The sequence below is a fragment of the Bombus fervidus genome, chromosome 15 (assembly GCF_041682495.2).
Source record: "Bombus fervidus isolate BK054 chromosome 15, iyBomFerv1, whole genome shotgun sequence".
Lineage (NCBI taxonomy): Eukaryota > Metazoa > Arthropoda > Insecta > Hymenoptera > Apidae > Bombus > Bombus fervidus.
Genome location: NC_091531.1, coordinates 1019151 through 1039303, shown reverse-complemented (window position 1 = coordinate 1039303; position 20153 = coordinate 1019151). Strand labels below are relative to the sequence as shown.

General features: G+C 36.3%; 1 protein-coding gene and 1 long non-coding RNA gene across 2 annotated transcripts in view; one reads left to right on the top strand and one right to left on the bottom strand.

The window, feature by feature from the left end:
- LOC141445894 (uncharacterized) overlaps nt 1–20153 on the bottom strand; it is a 253960-nt gene that overhangs the window by 58723 nt on the left and 175084 nt on the right. The window lies entirely within an intron of this gene.
- Nucleotides 9695–10890, top strand: LOC139994796 (uncharacterized). The gene is made up of 2 exons (XM_074112072.1): nt 9695–10209; nt 10274–10890. The coding sequence occupies exons 1-2, from the start codon at nt 9813–9815 to the stop codon at nt 10279–10281; spliced, it is 405 nt and encodes a 134-aa protein (XP_073968173.1). The 5' UTR covers nt 9695–9812; the 3' UTR covers nt 10282–10890.

The window sequence follows — 20153 nt, the reverse complement described above, 5'->3', positions numbered from 1 at the left end:
GCTGATACTCAATTCTTGCCCGTTCATTTAAGTAAACCAAACAGCACTACCGTTGTGTTTGACCAATCTGTGCAGATAAGTCAAATGCTGGATATGTTTGATATTACTCATGAAACTGGAATATCAACACCATTAGCTAAGGAGTGCAAAGCTGGGTTCGACATTAAATGCGACGTACTTTTTGATAATAAGTTGTACTAACAGGCTGTTGGGCACATAATGTATAGCGCTACCGTCTTGATATCGCATATACAATAGGAAAATTAAGCCAAAAATGTGCGATTCCGACTGTGTCTGGTTGGAGAGTAGTGAAGCGAATTCTTAAGTACCTGCTTAAATCCAAAGACTTGAGGCTAATATGCCAAAAAACAGGGCTACCTTTGAAAGTGTTTTGCGATTCTGACTTTGCAGGCTGTGTTGTAGATAGAAAATCTAGGAGTGGGTATGTCTTCATACTTGCTGGTAGTGCAATATCTTGGTTGTCGAAGAAACAACCAATAATATCTCAGTCGGCGTGCGAGGTAGAGATTGTAGCGATGCAAGAGACAGCAAGAGAAACTGTGTGGACATCCTTGCTGTTAAAGGAGTTGGATCAATTATCATATCATCTTCTGTGATAATATTGGAGCCATTTCATGGTCCAAGGAAGATATAGTCGCTGAAAGCTCTAAATACGTTTAAGTCCGTTATTTTTATGTTAAGGATTACGTGTCAAAGGGAATACTAGATTATATCTACGTGCCCAGTTCTGAGAATATTGCAGATATTCTCACCAATGGTTTAAATAGGGTTAAGACTCAGCGTTTTACCAAAGTTATGGGGCTTGTAGAAACTATGATCTAAGGAGAATGTTGAGGAAATAGCGAGTTGGTATGATCACTAGTTCCTACAGGCTAAGTTGGCACGACTTCTAACGACGCTCTTTTGTCTTAGAGGTCGTCCACGTGTTAATTATCTCAGTATATCCGGTGTGTTCGCATGTTTGTACTTGGTGGTTAAATATAGAATATACAAATCTAATCTGAGTGAATAATAAATACCAACTCTAAAGACTTATTGATTTGAAACAATTTCTTTATTTACCTCCAAAGCATCCATTGTCAGATATTCCTTTTCTGCGATAGTCCGCGACCTCGTTTTGTGTTTCTCTCGCCCCTTAACATCCTCCAGAGAAAAAATTGTCAGCGAGATGTCAAATCGGATAATTTTACGTGCTGTCTTGTTGAAATCCAGTTAAAACATTTCATCTCGAAAAACTACCTCCAGCGTCCTCCCGTTGTCCGCGTTGCATGAGCGGGTGACCTGCCTTCTTGTATTCAGTAGCATCGCTACGAACAACGAAATGAATTTCTAGATAACGCGCTGATAAACTTTCGCTATTGCGATATTTGTAAAAGAGATTGGTCCAGTTGTACTTTTTCGTAGCCGCACCATACATTTGAGCTGGATTAAATGTGTAGGTTGTTTAATAAGAAACGAGTGGTTAAATTTGTAATAGTCAATTGTAATAAAATCCGTATAAATACAAGAGATAGTATACCCTAATTATAATCGTCGCTCAATACTATTATGCCGATCGCAGAAGGATAACAATTATCCACTTCAATTTGATGACCTAGACGTGATCAAATGTGAAAAGAGGTGAACGTGTTACGTTCAAAATATCAAGTGCCAACAAGGACGATAGCGCGACGAATGCCATGGACAACGTAGAATTTGTGAGTCAGCTACTCTGCGCACTGCCATTCTGGCCCTAGAGAATCGAGCTGTGGTTCATCGCATTAGAAGCACAATTCGGGGCAGCTCGCATCACTGGCGACAAAACAAAATATACCATGACTGCCGCGAATATCAAGCCATGATATCAAAATCAGATTGAGGACATATTGTGTGACCCTCCAGTGGCAGGACGGTACGAATGTTTAACAAAAGAACTTACTACAGAACTCGCCGATTCAGATGGTGCAAGAGTGCGCAAGTTGCTGGAGTGCGAAGAAATGGGCGACAGGACACCGTCCCAATTTTATCGATACCTGAAAAAGTTCATTATACTCTCAACACCAGACGACTTTGTCCTCACCCTCTGGAGGAGCCGACTACTGGTACACGTCCAGCATATACTGACTGTCACGGAAGAAGCGAAAGTCAAAGATTTAACTCGTATGGCTGATGAGGTACATGAAATTGTTAAGGTATAAAAAAGATTTGGAGAGAAGAAAAAGTTTAAAATTTATTTACAAATTATCTAAATTTAGCTCTACATGTAGGTTTCTCTCTGAAGGATTCGACAACACACTTACTTGCTTGTTTGTTTTCTTCTAATTGCTTCTAATCGCTTCTAATCGTTTTTAATCGCTTTTGTCTCAACTGAGACCTGGACGTCCTTCGACGCTCACATACACTCTAGGGAGGGGATGCATACATGTGTCTGCTTGCTCTTCACTCTCTCACTCTCCCACGTACAATATAAATGTATTATTTATTTAACACGCCTCCTTAAATTTATATTATACATATATTCCTCTTATTTTATATTCATCCATAACCTGAACTTTTCTAATTTATCCTTACATGGCGCTTTTGTAAAAATATCCGCAATATTTTCGTATGTGTTTATTTTAATTATAGTTTTCCTTTAAATACTCATGAACGTAATGATAATGAATTTCGATATGTTTGGAAGTTTTTGTGAAATTTCCGTACTTTGCTGTACTTATCACTCCAGAGTTGTCCTCATAAATTTTCACAAAGTTATCGTCTAGATTTACATTGACGATCTTCATTATTTCTCTAATAAACAATAATTCACTCACCACTTGAGGATGACGATTGTGCCTTCCTGGATGTTGTGTTTACCCGTGTTCAATTTATTGCGGTTGATCAGCTTGTTCAGATAATCCCTATGCCAGCGATTCCAGAAATGCCGGTTGAGTTGTTGAATGTGTTGCCACTTGGAGAGCCGGTTGGATGAAGCGTCCCTGAAATCTCGCTCCTGCATACTCATTAATGAACCGCCAATGAGGAAATGACCGGGAGTGAGGACTAGGAGGTCATTTGGGTCGGTAGATATGGGAGTTAACGGCCGTGAATTGAGGATTGATTCTATTTCAATTATGAGAGTATTGAATTGTTCAAACGTGAGTAGTTCGTTGCCGTCGACGCGTCTACGGTGGCGTTTAAATGATTTGACCGCTGCTTCCCACAACCCACCGAAGTGCGGGGAATGAGGGGAGATGAAGCGCCATTCGATTTGCTTATCGGCTAGGAATGCGGTTCCTTTTTCTTTGTGATCGTCTGATTGTAGTAGATCGTAAAGTTCTCGTAATTCATTGTTTGCACCAATGCAGTTGGTGCCGTTATAGGAATGGATGGTAGAGCAAAACGAGCGATAAACCTACGAAGAGCAGCGATGAAGGTGTCGCGTAAAAAATTCAACAATTGACAAAAAAATAAAAAATCTTGTCGATTTCCGAACAGGAGATCGAGTTCTTTATTTTCACTCAATTTACAATAAAATATTATTTGCGGTTCGCGAAGATAGACATTTTAATATTCAAGCTAATACGGATTTATTCAGATTGACTTGGATGATTTTGAAGAGAGTATTTATATTCTTTATTCGTTGGAGTGGGAGAAGGCTTTGGTCGTACTTATCATATATTTCTGAGAACGGCTAGAGTGACCGAATGCCACCCAGACGGCTGAGAACTAATGCTACCCGGACGGTCACACGTGAGAAGGCGCTTGCAATTTTAACTTATCGCATAGTCAGTCGAATTTCACCTGTGACACGCGCCACGTTTATGGGCAGCTGATCTCGTTTCCCTGATTCCAGTTGCAAGGGGTTCGGCACTTTCTTGCTCGCTAGGGGCATAGGCCAGTCAGTTGTGCCCTTTTTCAAGAACGTGAACGTTAGCGTCTCGAGCGTGATCATGGAAGGTGCAGATTGTTAAGGGTCAGCGCGTTAATTTGCACCCCTAAGTGACATAGCCTGTCAAGCGTCGTGACCTGGTCGTGGTTTTGTCGTTCGGTATCCGTTGCGGTTCTTTCTGCGCAGATCGCGGCAATCCGTACCGTTTCGAGGTCGAATTTCGTGTACCCAATCTGCCATTCAAGTTAGATTTTCTAGTTTCGCATCATTCGTGGCTGCCAGGGCGTGCTGGACGTGAACCGGTAGCCAGCCAGTCCAGAGCGTGAGGACGGAGTGGTCTGGTATTGAAGGTGTAGCGATCTTTTTCATATGTCGGGAACATTGGGTCCTGTCTCCCATTTCTTGTGCACCCTTGCACCATCTGAATCGGCGAGTCTTGTGCTAAGTTCTTAAACGTTCGTATCGCCTTGTCGCTGGCGGGTCATGCAATATGTCTTCAATCTGATTTTGATATCATGGCTTTTGATAACTTTTGCTGGCAAAAGAGAAAGCACGAATGTTCCACCACAATAGTTTATTGATAATAAAAGGTATATAAAGGTGTGATTACATTTCATTTTACTTTTTTGTATATAGTTTATTTTATTTGGTGAAATAAGCGTTCGATGAGAACTTGTCGAATTGCAAACCCTTCTTTTAATTATCAGTGCAGTTAATTGGTAGGAATATCTTCGTATTTGTCGCATGGATCATCGACCTCGGGAAATTTTACGCAATTTCAGAACAAGAATAGCAAATTGTCATTTCCATCATCGTGTTCCCGATCTACGATTAACCTCCGCATGGTACCTAAGGTTAATAGAGATATATAGAATTTCAAGGTAGATTAAAACGCACGGTGTATAAATTGAATAAACATACAATACGATTAAATACATATTTCGTAAAATTAAAGTTGGAAAAGATTAAATTAAACTTTTGTTTTTGCTTTATTTGCACTTCTTGATAAAAAGTTGTGGCGGATGGTGTATGGAGATTTGGGTATATTGATAATAGAAATAATCAGGATGCTTGCTGTTGCAACCGTCCAATGTATTTCAAATCAATTACTTAATTAACTGATAACGCCGATAGACGTTCGTACAGGAGATTTTAACCAGCTGAACTAAATCGCTTGCGGATACTCGATGAAGATTCATTCATTCATTCTCGCGTCTCGATCATCGCCTACAAAATGATTACTCAAAATTATTCGTAACTCACTAGCGCTCGCGATCGTGTCCGCTTATTTATACTCGTCGGGGGAGAGTCAGAAAATTCGAATTCATGTTTCATCGACGGTTGCACGTAGCGGCGACATTGTTTTGCCTGGAGTTAGTTTATCATTGCGTTTCATGCGTCAAGACGGTGTCAATGTCCCGAGGCAAAACAACGTCATGAGTCGCTCTCGCTTCGCTTCGTCCTTTGACTCATTTGTCGCCACAAAGTCATAGGAGACTTTCTTATTTTGCAAGAACTTTGCAAAGTAAATGCTCGATACGCGATCGTAAGATTAAGATTAATTTCCCGAAGACTACAAGTAACCCACGTTCGACTATTCTACGACTTGTCACGGCAGCCAAGATGAAACCATGGTTCATCACTGAAAAACAAGGTGTTTAATGCGTGGTTTCCCTTCTCCTCCAGAGATTTCAGGAATCATCTATAATACAACTTTCACGCTGTATGGTCCGGCTCCTGAAAATCGACTACTAATCGGAAACGATACGAATACACGTCTTACAATTTTATTGCACGAATTATGCTAAATGTTTCTGTATTGTTGTTGCAGCTTCTTCATTGATACCTTCGGTTTCCCTTTCAAGGTCCTTCAAGCGTCTTCTATCTGATCAAATTCAAAAAGCGCAAATTTCCACGAATCAATTCTCCTTTAGTTTTCAGATTGGCCAGGTGAGAAATTGCAGTAGTATTTTGCATTACATTTTTATGCTTAACGCGCAATATACAGTTCTTATAAATCTCATTCTCAGTAATTGTGCACAGAGGTAGTTTCTAATTACAAAATATATTGCTGCGCCGAAATGATTCGCTGCACTACATGATATTTACTTATTTACAGTATTTACGTATATAGCATGTAGCGACTCTAGCGGAAATGAGTGTCCGGCTGCGTGTTGGTGCAAGGTGGCGGTAAGCGTTGGTATAGTAGTTTCTTTAACTTCCTGCGGAAATAGAATTAATTATCTATTTATTTTTAGTCTGAGTACATTTCACACGCGATTTAGAAGTCGTAAGGACAAAGGTTGACTTTTAAATAACGATTCTGTGATTTTTTTACATTTTACGCTCGACCAGCGTTTCCGACTACTCAACTGGTTCTACGTGTGATTTTCCTCTTTTCTTAGGGGAGAATAATATGTGTCATAAATATTCAGATGAAAAAATAAATACTTAAAAAGTCGGCGTGGCTGTCGAAGAGTTACTCGAACTAACTGAACAACAGTCGAAGATTCCTATCTCGAAATTCGGAGGCATTTCGGTTTCCATATCCGTATGAATAAAAAACAATGTATTGTTATCTTTCGACAATAGGTCAGCAATCTCGGTGCAATAGTATCCTTTGACAAAACTGAGCGATTTTCCACTCTGGAGTTGTACAATTCGCGTATCATATCATCGTACCAGAATTCTCTCGCAAAGCAATATACTAATCTTAATGAAATTTACAATTTTTCAAACCGCTAAAATTACGAAGAAATAATAGCTTATTATTACTTATTACTCTTAACGCTTACCTGTTCGCTTTATCTAGAGCGAACTGTGCATTCTGAAGAAAAGTACTGACTGTTGGCCCTAAACTGCTTACGTTTACTTCAGAAAATTTTACAATAAAAACGGCCGATTCCGTACTCTGACACATTATAAAGTTTCATGGATTTACGATAAACCGAGCAGTTTTTACTCACATGCAAAAGCCTATGTTCGCCGGTTAAAATAAAGCAAATGAGCATCGGTAGCTGTCTTTGAAGCTGGCGATGCAAAGAAATTCCATTTCATGCATTCCATATGATGTATCTCTCTTTTCTTTCCTGAGCTTCTTCTGGAAATAGACTTAATTATCGGACGTTAGAAATATTACCAACGGTTAAAGAAATAATCGGTAGATACCCCAAAAAAATACAACATAGCTATCCACATGTTAATTGGCAATAAAGTTAGAAAAATTTACCAAATATCCAGCTGGACAAATTTTAAAGTGCAGATTAAATAAATAAAAATATATTGATTCGTTTGTTCTTTTTTGTTTCTTTGGATATTTGTAAAATCAACTGTATTTGCTCTTTTTTCTTTTCTTTGAAGTATTGTTCACTATCATGTATACAATATTTGGAATTTGGAACGCTACTTGATGCGAATTCTCAACTAAATAGCGATCGGTTAACATCGCGAACCTTGAATGAGTTAACGCTCAAGGTGGAGGTAATTTGAATATATCGAGTGTTAGTATGGTTTGATACTTTATTTTACACTTTTAGTATACACGAAAAGTTTGACATTCTGATCACGACGGTTGTACGATCTTGTTGAGACTAAATACAATGTAGTATCACACGAACGGTACGGCACTCTGATGAAGACTGTCGTAAGATGTTCTTACTCCCCCACCAGCAGCTTTGTCTCCTCCGCACATCTTAACTTTTCATCCCTGGGTTTTCTCTGGTTTACCTGTTCTTTCGGGAATGCATATCCTCCGGTATTGCTAATTGTTTACCTTTCGTCCTGATCCATCGAGCACCTAGGATGTTTTTTAGCCTCTTAATGAGGTCAATAATGAGACCAATGACGAAAATGTAGACGAGTACTGTCTATTCAATGGATAACTCACCCTGATTCTTCTTTCATTGGGAAGTTTCCGAAAACACTGAGTTATAGTGGAAGTAGAATGTTACTAACAGTGTCTGATAATTTTAGAGCCAATTGAATCTGAATAGGGTGCAGGTTCTATGTGATCAGTTCTAACTACCCAAAGGGCAATTAATATTTTCTTCATAATAAAAGTTTGTAATCCTCAAAGTTTTTCTTGTTTGGATTTAGCAGTTTGTGCTTCATAATGTCATACCATACGTTCATAGTGGTTTGATCATATCTGTAAATAGTAACGTTTTATTTTAAATATTTTTAATTGGGATGTGTGGCATGGTAGCCATTAGATTTTGCCAAGTACGGCTTGAGCTATCATTCTAAGCAGGCGTATGTGCGATTTTTAGGTAAGTTTTTTGTTCCAAGTTATTCCCAAATATATCATTTTATTCTTGAGTGGATAAGATTCATCAGAGGTAAACTACACGTGCCAGTTCTTAATTGTATTAATTTTTTAATCATTGTTTTGTTTTGTTTTTTATGCTTGTATTAGATGATTATAACTCCTACGAAAAGTTGTTGCATTCTCCTTTACTTTTATATATTTCAGACAAGCTGGCACACCCCCGTTTTTTCTTAATGCTCCTTACACACCTATTTTTCTTGAAATATTAGGTTGTCGGAAGAGTTTCTTTCGTTTTATAAGGAAATAATAGACGCGCAATGTTTTTTTGTTCTATATTAGTTTATTGAATTATGCACGAATATAATAATAGAGATATAACGAAGTAGATCATACCTAATTCAATAAAATAATATAAAACAGAAATTGTTGTTCATATATTATCACCTGATGAAACGAAAGATACCTTTCGGACAACCTAATAATTCCTCAGCAATTTTTATACTGTTATAATAGTTGTCCGTGTCATCTACATGCTCCAAATTTATACATAGTTGCAATTAACGGGAAAGCGGATCTTCTTCTTTTCACACACGCCTTCACAGATGGCATATGGCAATTTTCATACGGCGGTTCTCCATATCAGCAAATAGGAGCAATGACCATGAAAGGCAACCACTTTAAACGCTGCTAGGGCCCGCCATGCTTGTGTCAAAATTGGCAATTCGACACAGGCTAAGTTGACCTGATTCATCATCATCATCCCCTCCCCCTTTAGGAGAAGGGGTCGCTATATAGTGACACCCACGTGTCACACACTCTCAAAAAATAATCGCCTACACCGTGTTATGGGACACACGGTGGCGCTCCTTTAACTCATTCAATCGAAGAAAGTTAAGTAAGAAGTAAACCAATAGTACATAAAATCCCCTACTATTCTTTGATAGCGACAAGATACGGAGCAAGCCGCTCCAATGGAAAATGTCGCAACTGCAAGAGAAGGTAGAAGAACCAACCTGTAGATACAACAAAGATCCACCACTGCGTGGAGAGGAGATGAAGTCTATCCATTATCATATCTACCATACAAACTCTCCTCTCTCCTCTTTCCTTCCTTCGTGTCTAAGGTATAGGTTTAATAGGTAAGCCTTACTGGCGAATTTTGTTAGCAGATCTCGGACGAAACACTTTTCCTTCTCCTTATTTGTCAGCCCCACAACCCCCTACTATATCAGTATCGAGCATTCTTATACCGAGTGACTTTGAGCGAAAGAAAATTGAATCTGCATTCTGTATTATATATTCAAAAATACTTTTAACACTAGGTTTAAGTGACCCGTCAATTTGACGAATTTCAAACTTGGAAATGAAATACCCCAAAAACCATAGCATTAATTTTAACTATTTTGCATCGTAAATTAATCATTTCATCCAAAGAATTTATACACACAATTATGTTTTTCTAAGCTTTTTAATTTTTGAAATTTGTATGTAATATACGTATCTCTACGAAATCCGTCAAATTGACAGGCTAGCTGATTTCATAAACAATCAAAGTTTCAGTTATTGTAGACATTTCCTATTATTGTCTCCGCTTATTATAAGTATTTACGATAGGGTAATTGAATTTAGGCACAGTATTTTCTTACTTTGACCAATCTCCCTTTTCTAGCAATCATGTGTAAATCCAGGAGATATAATGAGATAGCGAACAAAATTGTCAACATCAATGAAAATTGTTCTGAGGATACCTCCGAAGAAGATCAGTATGAATTAGGCCAAAGCGAAGCTGACAGTGAAAGTTCTGAATACATTGAAAGTGGGCAGATAGAAAGATCTTCGAATAATGAAGGGGAAAACTTCTTGATAGTGTGTCGTAACAAGAAAAAAATGCGTATTCTTTCTAGTTCTGACTCTGAAGATGAGAGGACAAGCACTCCAAGCACATCTCAAAATGTAATGGGTGAAATTGAAATTGCAGTTGACGGAGCACAGTTTATAAAACTGAAAGCAGGCGGATCTAGGGGTAGGACGCTCGTTCGAATGATATTCAAGGATATCGCCGGGTCTACTGGTTATGTTAAGAGAAATATTATGTCAGATTGTGTAACTAGAGCTTTCGAATTGATAATTCACAGATACATAATGGAACATATAAAAGATTGCACTGAAACGGAGGCACATCGAGTTTTGAAAAAAGACTGGACAATCACAGTTGCTGAGTTACGTAGTTTTCTAAGAATTCTATATGCCCAGGGCGCATATGAAGCGAGATCATTGAAAGCTTCCGAAAGATTACAAACAGATAAGTTTGCGCTGACATCCGAAATATGGAACAGATTTATAAGTAATAGCCAGGCTTGCTATAAGCCATATATATAATTAATATATGCCGAATAAGCCTCATAAATTTGGTATTAAATTTTAAGATGAAACTCGATGCTCAAAATTGTTGCGCGAGTTTGTAAGATTAAAATTAGCCAAACCGAGCATATAAATAGGGAAATTGATCCGTCAATGCATACTTCATTGTTCTTGTTAGGAAGATGATACATTTGCACTGTACATGTGAATGTGTGTGTAAGCGTCAGAGGGTGTCCTGGCCTTAGTTGGGACGAAAGACGATTGGCAGTCGTTTAGAAGCATCTGAAAGAGTCGGTTGACAACAAGCGTGCGTGCGAGTAGGTTTACGAGGTCTTCAGAGTATAAGATATATGTATAACTGTTGTGTGCTGAATAAAGTAAATTATTTGTATTGTATATATGTATATAATTCCTCCTATATCTTTACAGTTCTAAAGTTGCACTTACTATGTCTCTTTTCCTCTTTACCTTGTAAAAAGATACGAAATTTAAAATAAGTCAAGTGGTACAAAAAAAATTGTATTTGAACTCTATTTGTAGTCTTATATATGCTAAAGAGAAATCGCCATGAAAAAAGAGAACAGCTTCAATTCCGTAAAATGGCACTCTAGAATTTGTTATCAAAATAACGTAAAAATATTTTGTTCATAATCGGCAAAAAATTGTATCATAAAAGGAATAGGGCCTTCAGATCCTTCAGCGGATCTCGAGACTATGAACCTGCGCGAATCTCTTCTCTTCCCTCCCTCCTCACAGGAACAGCGATGACGGTTCAACACTGCCTGGCAGTGCGGCAGTGGCGAGGGAGGGAGGCTCATGGCCACCAAATTATTTATCCCCCTCCTACCCTCCCCGAAGTTGTTTCCGCCGCTTCAACAGGGACTTTCGGCTCCTCCGCCCTTCACACTTTTTCGCCTTTGTCTGTCGCTCTACCGTCTCTTGCAAACAGCCGACCTCATTCTCATGGTAATGCGTCCGTCTCCTCACGCGTGCGTTCTCCTTCTCTCTTTCCTCCTTCACTCGCTCCATCTCTCTGCTGCTGGCTGGAGCCCGAAAGACGCCGGTCGTACGCTACTGAAACTCAGCGCCGACATATGATAATTTCTTTTTTCAGGTTCAATCATACAAGCCATGTGTGCATTAGACAGCACCCGAATTTCTCCCATTCGTGGCATTTCGCTTCTATTTTTACCAATAGTTCCAAATGCATTGATTTTGTATTCATGTAGCAAAGTATACAAATGTGAGCTCGTATACTAATTATCCGTAATTAACATACGATGTACTTTTTCAAAGTACGGTTGAAGAAGTATCATAACAACATTTCCGGAAATCTCAATAGTTGAAGTACTTTGATTTATCTCTGTTTTATTTTTTCCAGTGTAAATTATAAAACCTGTATACGTAATTAGTTTCACAGTTGCAAAGAATACATATCTATCTATACATATATCTATACATATCTAATATATCGGTTTTCAGTGTTTCATCGGTGAACCAATGCTCCAAATGCTCAAAAAGAGTTTCCTTACCCACGGTATTAGTATTGTAATAGATAAAAATCCGTACATTTTACAGACTTAAACATCCTGCCAATTGTTCAAACTCGAATGCGTTTTAGATGCTTTATGATCCTTTACGTGTTTGTAATGGTCATTCATCTGTCCGGCAATTTGCGAGACCAATTCCTCCGAGAAGAAAACTCGAAAAGCATGAAAAGCTTTCGACTGTGCATTCGGACGCTCTTTTTCTCCGGAATTTTTGTCATCAAAGATATGTAATATAAGCGTCAAATTCTTCTTTGATCACAAGACATTTTCGTCCATTCACAATTCTCGATATTTTGAGTTAAATCCGTATCATCCTTCTTCGAAGAGGTACTCAATGTTCTGTGCTGTTTTCTTTTTTTTATTTCTATGTGTAGCTAATTTATTATTTATATTGCCTTCCACATATTCAGCCACAGATGAATTGTGATCATCATCTATTTCACTGTCATCCCTTGTAATACATTCTTCAAGATTATTTCGCCTTTTTTAGGGCATTAAAAATAAACAGTAATATAATGATTTATATAAGGCACTATTATAATATTATTCGCAATCGCAACTCTCGCGGTATGATAGGAATTACGATGAACGGACTTTCATTCTTTTTGTTTATTGCTGTTGCTAAGGAGTACGCATGTGTCATTTTATACACTGATGAAAGTATCTCAAACGCGAGGCAGGTCGAAAAAATTGATAAACGCATACACGCGTCCTTAGTTGACATAGATAGCTTTCGCATATATGTGTCCATAGTACACAAAGTGTTAATATCCATCAATGACAGATGAAGTAGATATTATTCTCAACATCATTTGTTCGTCTCGTGGAAATAATTTTCTCGACCGACCTAGCCTCTTTTTTTCTCCATGATTACATCTTCTTTGACATAATCAGCATCGATTTAGAATTTTTGCAATATAACCATATGTTTTATCTTAGTTGTTAGTAGATAGGATAGTTGATAGATCGTTGTTTTATCTTCAAGCCGAAGATCATCTGTCATTGCCTCTCCTGTATAAGGATGTTATTTTCACAAGGCATTCCAATTTATAAATATCGCAACGAACGCCACATGCCAAAAAAGACACCAAACAAACGAATAAACGGTTGCAGTGTCGATAACAATATATAACAATACCAAAGGTTGGTATATTAATAAAACGCTCGAAATATAATTCTGTTTTTTTTTCTATATCATTTTTATTTTTCTAAGTAATTCTATTATACGCATTAATTTGTTCCTAAAACTTAGTTAAATTATCTTATACACCACTCTAAGACAGAACATAGGCATGATTTTCTTTTAATAGTGCGCTAAATCTGTTACACAGTTTGTAAATTCGGCCAGTCGCGGGAAGACGCGTTCGCGAGGAGGCGCGTCAACGGGAGTCGTAAATTCCCGTTACGATTGTATCAATCGACACCACGAGCAGGTCGATCCCCGTATTTCTTTTGGGATAATAGGGGTAGTTCAATTGGAATAAAACTGTAGTCTACAGTTTTATTAATATATATATTTATTTTTATTTTGCACGGATACACACTCTCATACACAAGCGAAGTCGGTGAATTTGATTACTTAGACGGAACGTGGAGTTAGGATGAACGCCCGATTATCGTACGAACAGTTGACTTGACTGTCGCGAGGGCTTGAAGAGCCAAAGGAACCCGGGAGATGTGTGGCACAGACTGGCCTAGACTCGACTCCCAGTTCGTTCTTTCGCCATCTCAGCGGGAGACTTTCTACCGTCTTAGGTAGTGGATGATATTGTTTTTTGGGATGAAGTCTCTTTTTTCTTTGTATACACATCCGCTCTTTCCGTATGGCAGATACCTGTTTTATTCGTGATTGTTACCAGCACGTAATAAATTCCAGGTAGTGGTGAATAGCCCGCTGTAAACGTAAAGTACTTTTTGGGACTCTACGTCCCGTAATTTTAGTGCAGACCAATTGACCCATCTATATACGTTAGACATTAAACTATCGTTAGAGTATATGGTGGGTCCTTGGGTCTGTAGAAGGTCAGAATAACGGTATGAGGGCCGTTGACAGTCAGGTAATAAGGGCTGACTTGTTGGCCGCTTCATACGGCGTAACACAGTTCCTAAATTATAGCACACAGTTCTTTGTATAATGTTTACGAAATTATGCTTATATGCTACACAACGATTTATAAGAAGCATATAAACATACTTGAATGTATAAACAAAATTATGGAGGAAGAGGTAGCGGATGACCATAATGTTAACATTTGCGGGTAATACAAAAAAAAAAAAAAAAGAATAATTAAGGAGAATAGAAGAAACAACAAGGACATTTAAAATTTTTACTTCTACAACAAATACATAAATATATTATATATTACATTAACGTAGGAGTTTTCTGAGGCTTGTATACACAATAATTTCTGCTTGTAAACCTTCAATTGTATGTTCCTTGCAGTAGCATGGCAACTAAGGTAACACGTTTAAGAGTGTTCATATCTTTTGGCAAGATATGATTGAAGAAAAATCGACTTGCTATTTGATTCTATTGGATTACCACGTAATGACAAAATCCACAATCACTTAGTTGCCAACCCGATATTTCCCTGTCATATTCTAAGTATCGTATTATACGAGCACTGTTTATATACTATATTTCACACATTCGCGTCTTATCCTGTAACACACTAATTTGTGGCTTTTTTGGCTGCTTCGTTTTCCCTTCGGTCGTCATCGCGTCTCCGTTTCTTATCTCGTATCAGTGTTATCATTGTCGCACAATAACATGCATCTATTTTTTGCAGATATTTGAAAGTCGCTAATTTTCCATACCATCTTCTTCATTTCTAACTTCGGTTCTCTTTTTATTGTCTCACCATCTTACCGAAACCACGTGTTTCATCTTCACTTTTATTATTATCCTCTCCTAGGATAGTCGATAGATCGTTGTTTTATCTTGCCCCTATTTTGTTTTATCTAACACTCACTTATTCACTGCATACTGCTAGAAAATGAAGATTCGCGGTGAAATATAGGTCAAGATAAGTTAAATTCAAAGCTGGCGTACTGGACTATGCGCACGTCACCTTGTATATGCATCGCCCTGTTAACACAGTCGAATAGGCCGACGAGAACAAATGCACTCAACTCGATATGAGCATTGATAATCAGTTGAATTCACTTGCACCAAAAATGTTGAAATGATTATAGATCGAATAAGACAAATAAAAAATAAAAAAATAAATACAGTTCGTGTACCATTATTATGGTCTTTACGTTATATAGCTAACCATCGGCTCGATACAATTTATTCAGAAGTCTTTTATTTTTATGTTTCGTCAAATATGGCCACTATATCTTATAATAATATAAAAAACGAACATTACCTCGTTACTATATCATCAAAAACGATGGAAAGCAATGGGAAAATAGATTTTCCTAATCCTTCAGAATCTAATAAAATTATGTTTCTTTCTTTCGATTTCGTTCATGCAATGAAAGGTACACGTAAGAAATAACTGGTTAAATATAACAAACTTAGATAAAATATTCATTTTCATCGACTACTATATAGACGAACTAATAGTAAAGAATTAGATTTAATGATTTTCTATGGTTTACGTGCAGATTACGTACGATTTCGTACGATAATGTGCGGATTTCGAAAAAGATTCAATTGCCAGGAAAGCTTATAAATTGATCTATAAATCATATCCTAATAATTTTTACCGACGAAAGGTACTCCTCGTCAATAATATTTTTCATCAATGTACAATAGTAGCAATTGGAAGATTTTAATTATTTTTATATAGCTTATTTTCTAGAAATATTTCGCATTACGGATATTGCAAGTAGTGTGAAAGACAACAGAGAAAGAAACGAAGTTTGCAAACCGATTTTTAATTACTTTAGGTATAAGTTTTTAAAGAAATTTGTAATGTGAAAAAATTAAATTCTTGCTAAAATTTAAAGACAAATGGTCATTTAACATTAGATACTCTTAAAGCTCTCCATCAAAGTATTACAGTTTTTTTTACCACTTTGCTTTCAAAATTTTTACGTATCTTATTTCCTAGTAAGATAATTCACGACTTACAAATTCACAAATTACAAAACAAAAACAAAAAATTACAAATACGACTTGGAAATTATAGGCTTCTATCTGATTGTAATTAGCGTATGTCATATGACGAAGTAATTCATGCAGAAAAAGATATTAAATTAAAACACATATTTACAAAATTGACAAATTTATTTAATTTTAGCAGAAATTTCCTTTGAAATCAAAAATAAACTTCAAATCTTCGATTACTTATTCAACTGCGTTGTTAATGATTCCATTAAAATTTACTTATATACTTATCTATCTCATTATGTTGCAGAAGTGATTACATTTCTTTCATTCATTTGTATTTGATAATGGAAACCACAATAAATGATGCTAATTAGAAATCTGAATTTTTGCAATCTAAAAATTAGAAATAAATCTTATGCAAATTAAAATACATTAATATTTAATTAGATATATATTAATTAGCATTTTCAAATACATTTGTGGTCGAGACTACCATAGTACTTTGTTTAAATTATTATCAATTTTTTTTTAAATGGTCTATTAAATGATTATGTGAAAACTATAAATAATGGTTAGTTAGAGATGCACGCAGATATAACTTCTAAATGTGCGAATTAAAACTTTTAATAGAAACTAAATTTTCAAAGAGTTTTCTCAATTTGACCTTCCTTAACTCTTTCGTTTCGAAATGACCTGTGGGTACGAGCATCGTTTATAGGCGGCATCCACGAAATGACCTGTGGGTACGAGCGCTGCATATAGGCGGCGACCACGCGACGAATCCTGTGTTCGGTACCACATATATCGGGCATACACCAATGCCATCTGTAGTCAATAATACATTTTTTCGTTATCGGCAGAACATTTTCTGTTGATTTTATTGTTATATTGTATTAATCACTTCTTAAAAGTTACTTAGTGTTGAAAGAACATCAAAACGTTTTACGCAATATATTTCAAACGTCCAAACTATCGTATGCTGTTTCGTGCTAAAAAATCTGTTAAATCCATTGATAGTGAAACGATATTTCATATACGGTTCTTACAAGAATTATTATTATTTAAGACTTAGGAAAACGTATATACAGCAATCATGCACACTGTGTGCATTTCTAGCGCGCCCTTCCGTTCAAAGACAGTACTTCGGCAGACTGGACTACCGAAGCGAAATGGTTAAAACATTCATTTTTATATGTATTTAACTTACCTTTTTCAATATGTTAAAAGAGTTTTATTAATTTATATGTCTCAGTTTGTTTATTCATTTTCATTTTTGTATTTTTACTTCTTATATCTTTATTATTAATTCTATTTCACGAAAGTGAAGATTTTAATAATAAATCTTCAGAGCATGTCAAAGCATGTTTTGTTGTTTTATTATTAATATTATTAAAGATTACTTGTTGTTGTTTGAAAATTTAATATTCTTGTTTAATATTTCGATATTGTCTTTTTTGAATAAGCAGTCGTGTTTGGACATTGCACTAATATCTATAATGCCTTATTGTGCTAAATTTGCCAAAATTATGTTACTGTTGTGTCATTAATTATTATGCATAAAAATATGAATGTTACCCAGTATCGGAAAGTTTGAATTCGATTCCGGTTGACGGTCTCGTACATCGAAATGTTGTCAATGCCCCGAGGCAAAGAAACATGAGTCACTCTTGATTCGAATTGTCCTATGACTCATCTGCCGCTACAGAACAAAGAAAAAAAGACAAGTATTCCGGAAGTTCAAGAGTTTCCAGTTTCGAGAATCCGAAGATTTTACAGTGCTTCGGATTGCAATTTCGGCAATATAAAATTTAAGAAGTAAAAGTCTCTGATACGCGGAGAAAGTGTAATGTATCGTAATACCTTTACATGCCCTTAAACTGTAATAGGAGATGCAAGGTATAATAAATAGTACATAATACAGTGCTGTGGATAATTATAAACTCAAACACATTTTCAGTATTATTTTCTGAATATTCTCAAGAAACCATCGGTCATACCTCGACATGTTAAATGAAATTGTTTTATATTAAAGGGTAAATTGAATATTATAGGTTATCAGGAGATGTTACATAGTGAATTATTGCTTTTAATAACCAGAAAAGTGACTTTCTGTGAGAAATTCTAGTAAGTATAGTTTAAGATCAGGAGGGGCTACCTATAGGATATATCGTGAAACTTAAAACTTAAAAAAAAAAAGGATAGAACTCACGCAGGTGGCTATTCAAAACGAAACTTCAACACGTTTATTTATCACGTTCAAAAAGTCTATATTGTACAGACGTGTGTTTACAAGTGTGCGAATGCTTAATGAACATCTTACATTCTAACATTTATGCAAATTATACATCTTTTATACAGAGTTCTGCATTCGTCGATGGTTTTTCCCAACTTGCTGATAGAAAGTCGACTATTACAACGCAAATGGGTATATAAAATTATCGTACGCATTTTAATATACATACATTGAACTGTTAGACTAAGGAAGCTGTACATACTGCATACGCTTGCGTGTTTCATTTACGCAACCATATTCCTCTTTTCTCTTATTTCTTCTTTCATTGACAAACCAGGAAGTCGATAATGATAATACAACTATTATACGTAACAAACATCGCTAACAGAACATTATTCATCGTGGTATAAATTCGCGATTAAATACAGATTTAAATATGTTCATTCGCTCGTTATACAAACTAATAAAGTTAAGTAACAAAGTGGATTTGTCATAAATTTCTCTCGTACTCCTAGGGTAGGTTCAATACGTTGTTCCGCGTTTCGAAGCGATTAATATGTAAAATGGCGTAATAATTATTAATTATTAGAATTATCCGATTGTGTCTCGTATTTGATCGTGAATTTCCATAGTTTATAAAATGAAATATAACAATCTATTAAATCTAGTCGGAAAATAAATCGCAGAGTCAGAAATATCGGCAAGCCAAATGACGAATTACTTCGTTTGCTCTTATGAATAAATTGGAGGTTACGTAGGCGAATACTGGCATTGTCGTGTTGTCATCCCTTGAACGACCATTATGCTTTGCTTGGAATTTGTTGCGCCATGCTGATGCCATTTTTTCCCAATCATTAGTTGGTTGAGATATTCTTTATCCCATCTGCTCTACCAGTGCTGTCTCGGTGGTTGTATCTTTTGCCATACGGACAAAACTCGCCTCAATTGCTATCAGGTTAGTGGATAATGCTTCGTATGCGAATGATGTGTTTACTACCTTCAAAATCCTAAACAATGCTTATCTGAGTGCTTACGAGATAAGTTAGTAGGAAAGTTATTTGGAAAGATATTTCACAGGATTTAATTATTGAGATATGTATAATTTTGTGCGCTACACTGGATGAGCCGCGTAGTAGTGACACACATATGTATAATTATGAGTGTGTGTGGGAGTATGTGCGTGCGCAGCGTCTCGCAGAATAGAAGAATGATGAAAAAAATGGTGAGAAAAAAAGAGTGCTCAGACATGTACAATGTGTATCTACAAATATCTTGTAAATCACATAAAATAAATATGAAACTATTTCGATATCATTTCTACGTGTAATGTGAGTGTTGCTATACGTTTATTTCGGCGACTAAGATCCACAATTCTCAACAATAATAAGTCTATTTAACTGTTATAAAAGTAATATAGAAACATGGTTTATTAAAAAAGTTATTTACAATGTAATGTTTCGTCCTTGTTGAAGTATTTATTTCTAGAAAAACTCTACATCTTTTTGTTTTGTATACCCGTGACCTGGACACCGCTGTTACAATGAAAATAGAACTTAGTGAAGCAAAAAAGTTAACGAAAAAGGGAGGTCCATATTATTGTATTCTTGAATATGAATGTTGTTTTTGGGTCACAAGGTCTAGAAATAAAAGAGCTATAAGTAGACTGTTATTGCTGTTTCTTGTAACTTTCAGCTAGAGTTATACACCAAGGTTAATTTTTTCGTAATGTCCTTTGCTGTCAATGTATCAATCTGCTCCCTATTATATTGAATTGTAATGTAACATTGCTAGAGTGAGGATCTGGATCAGCA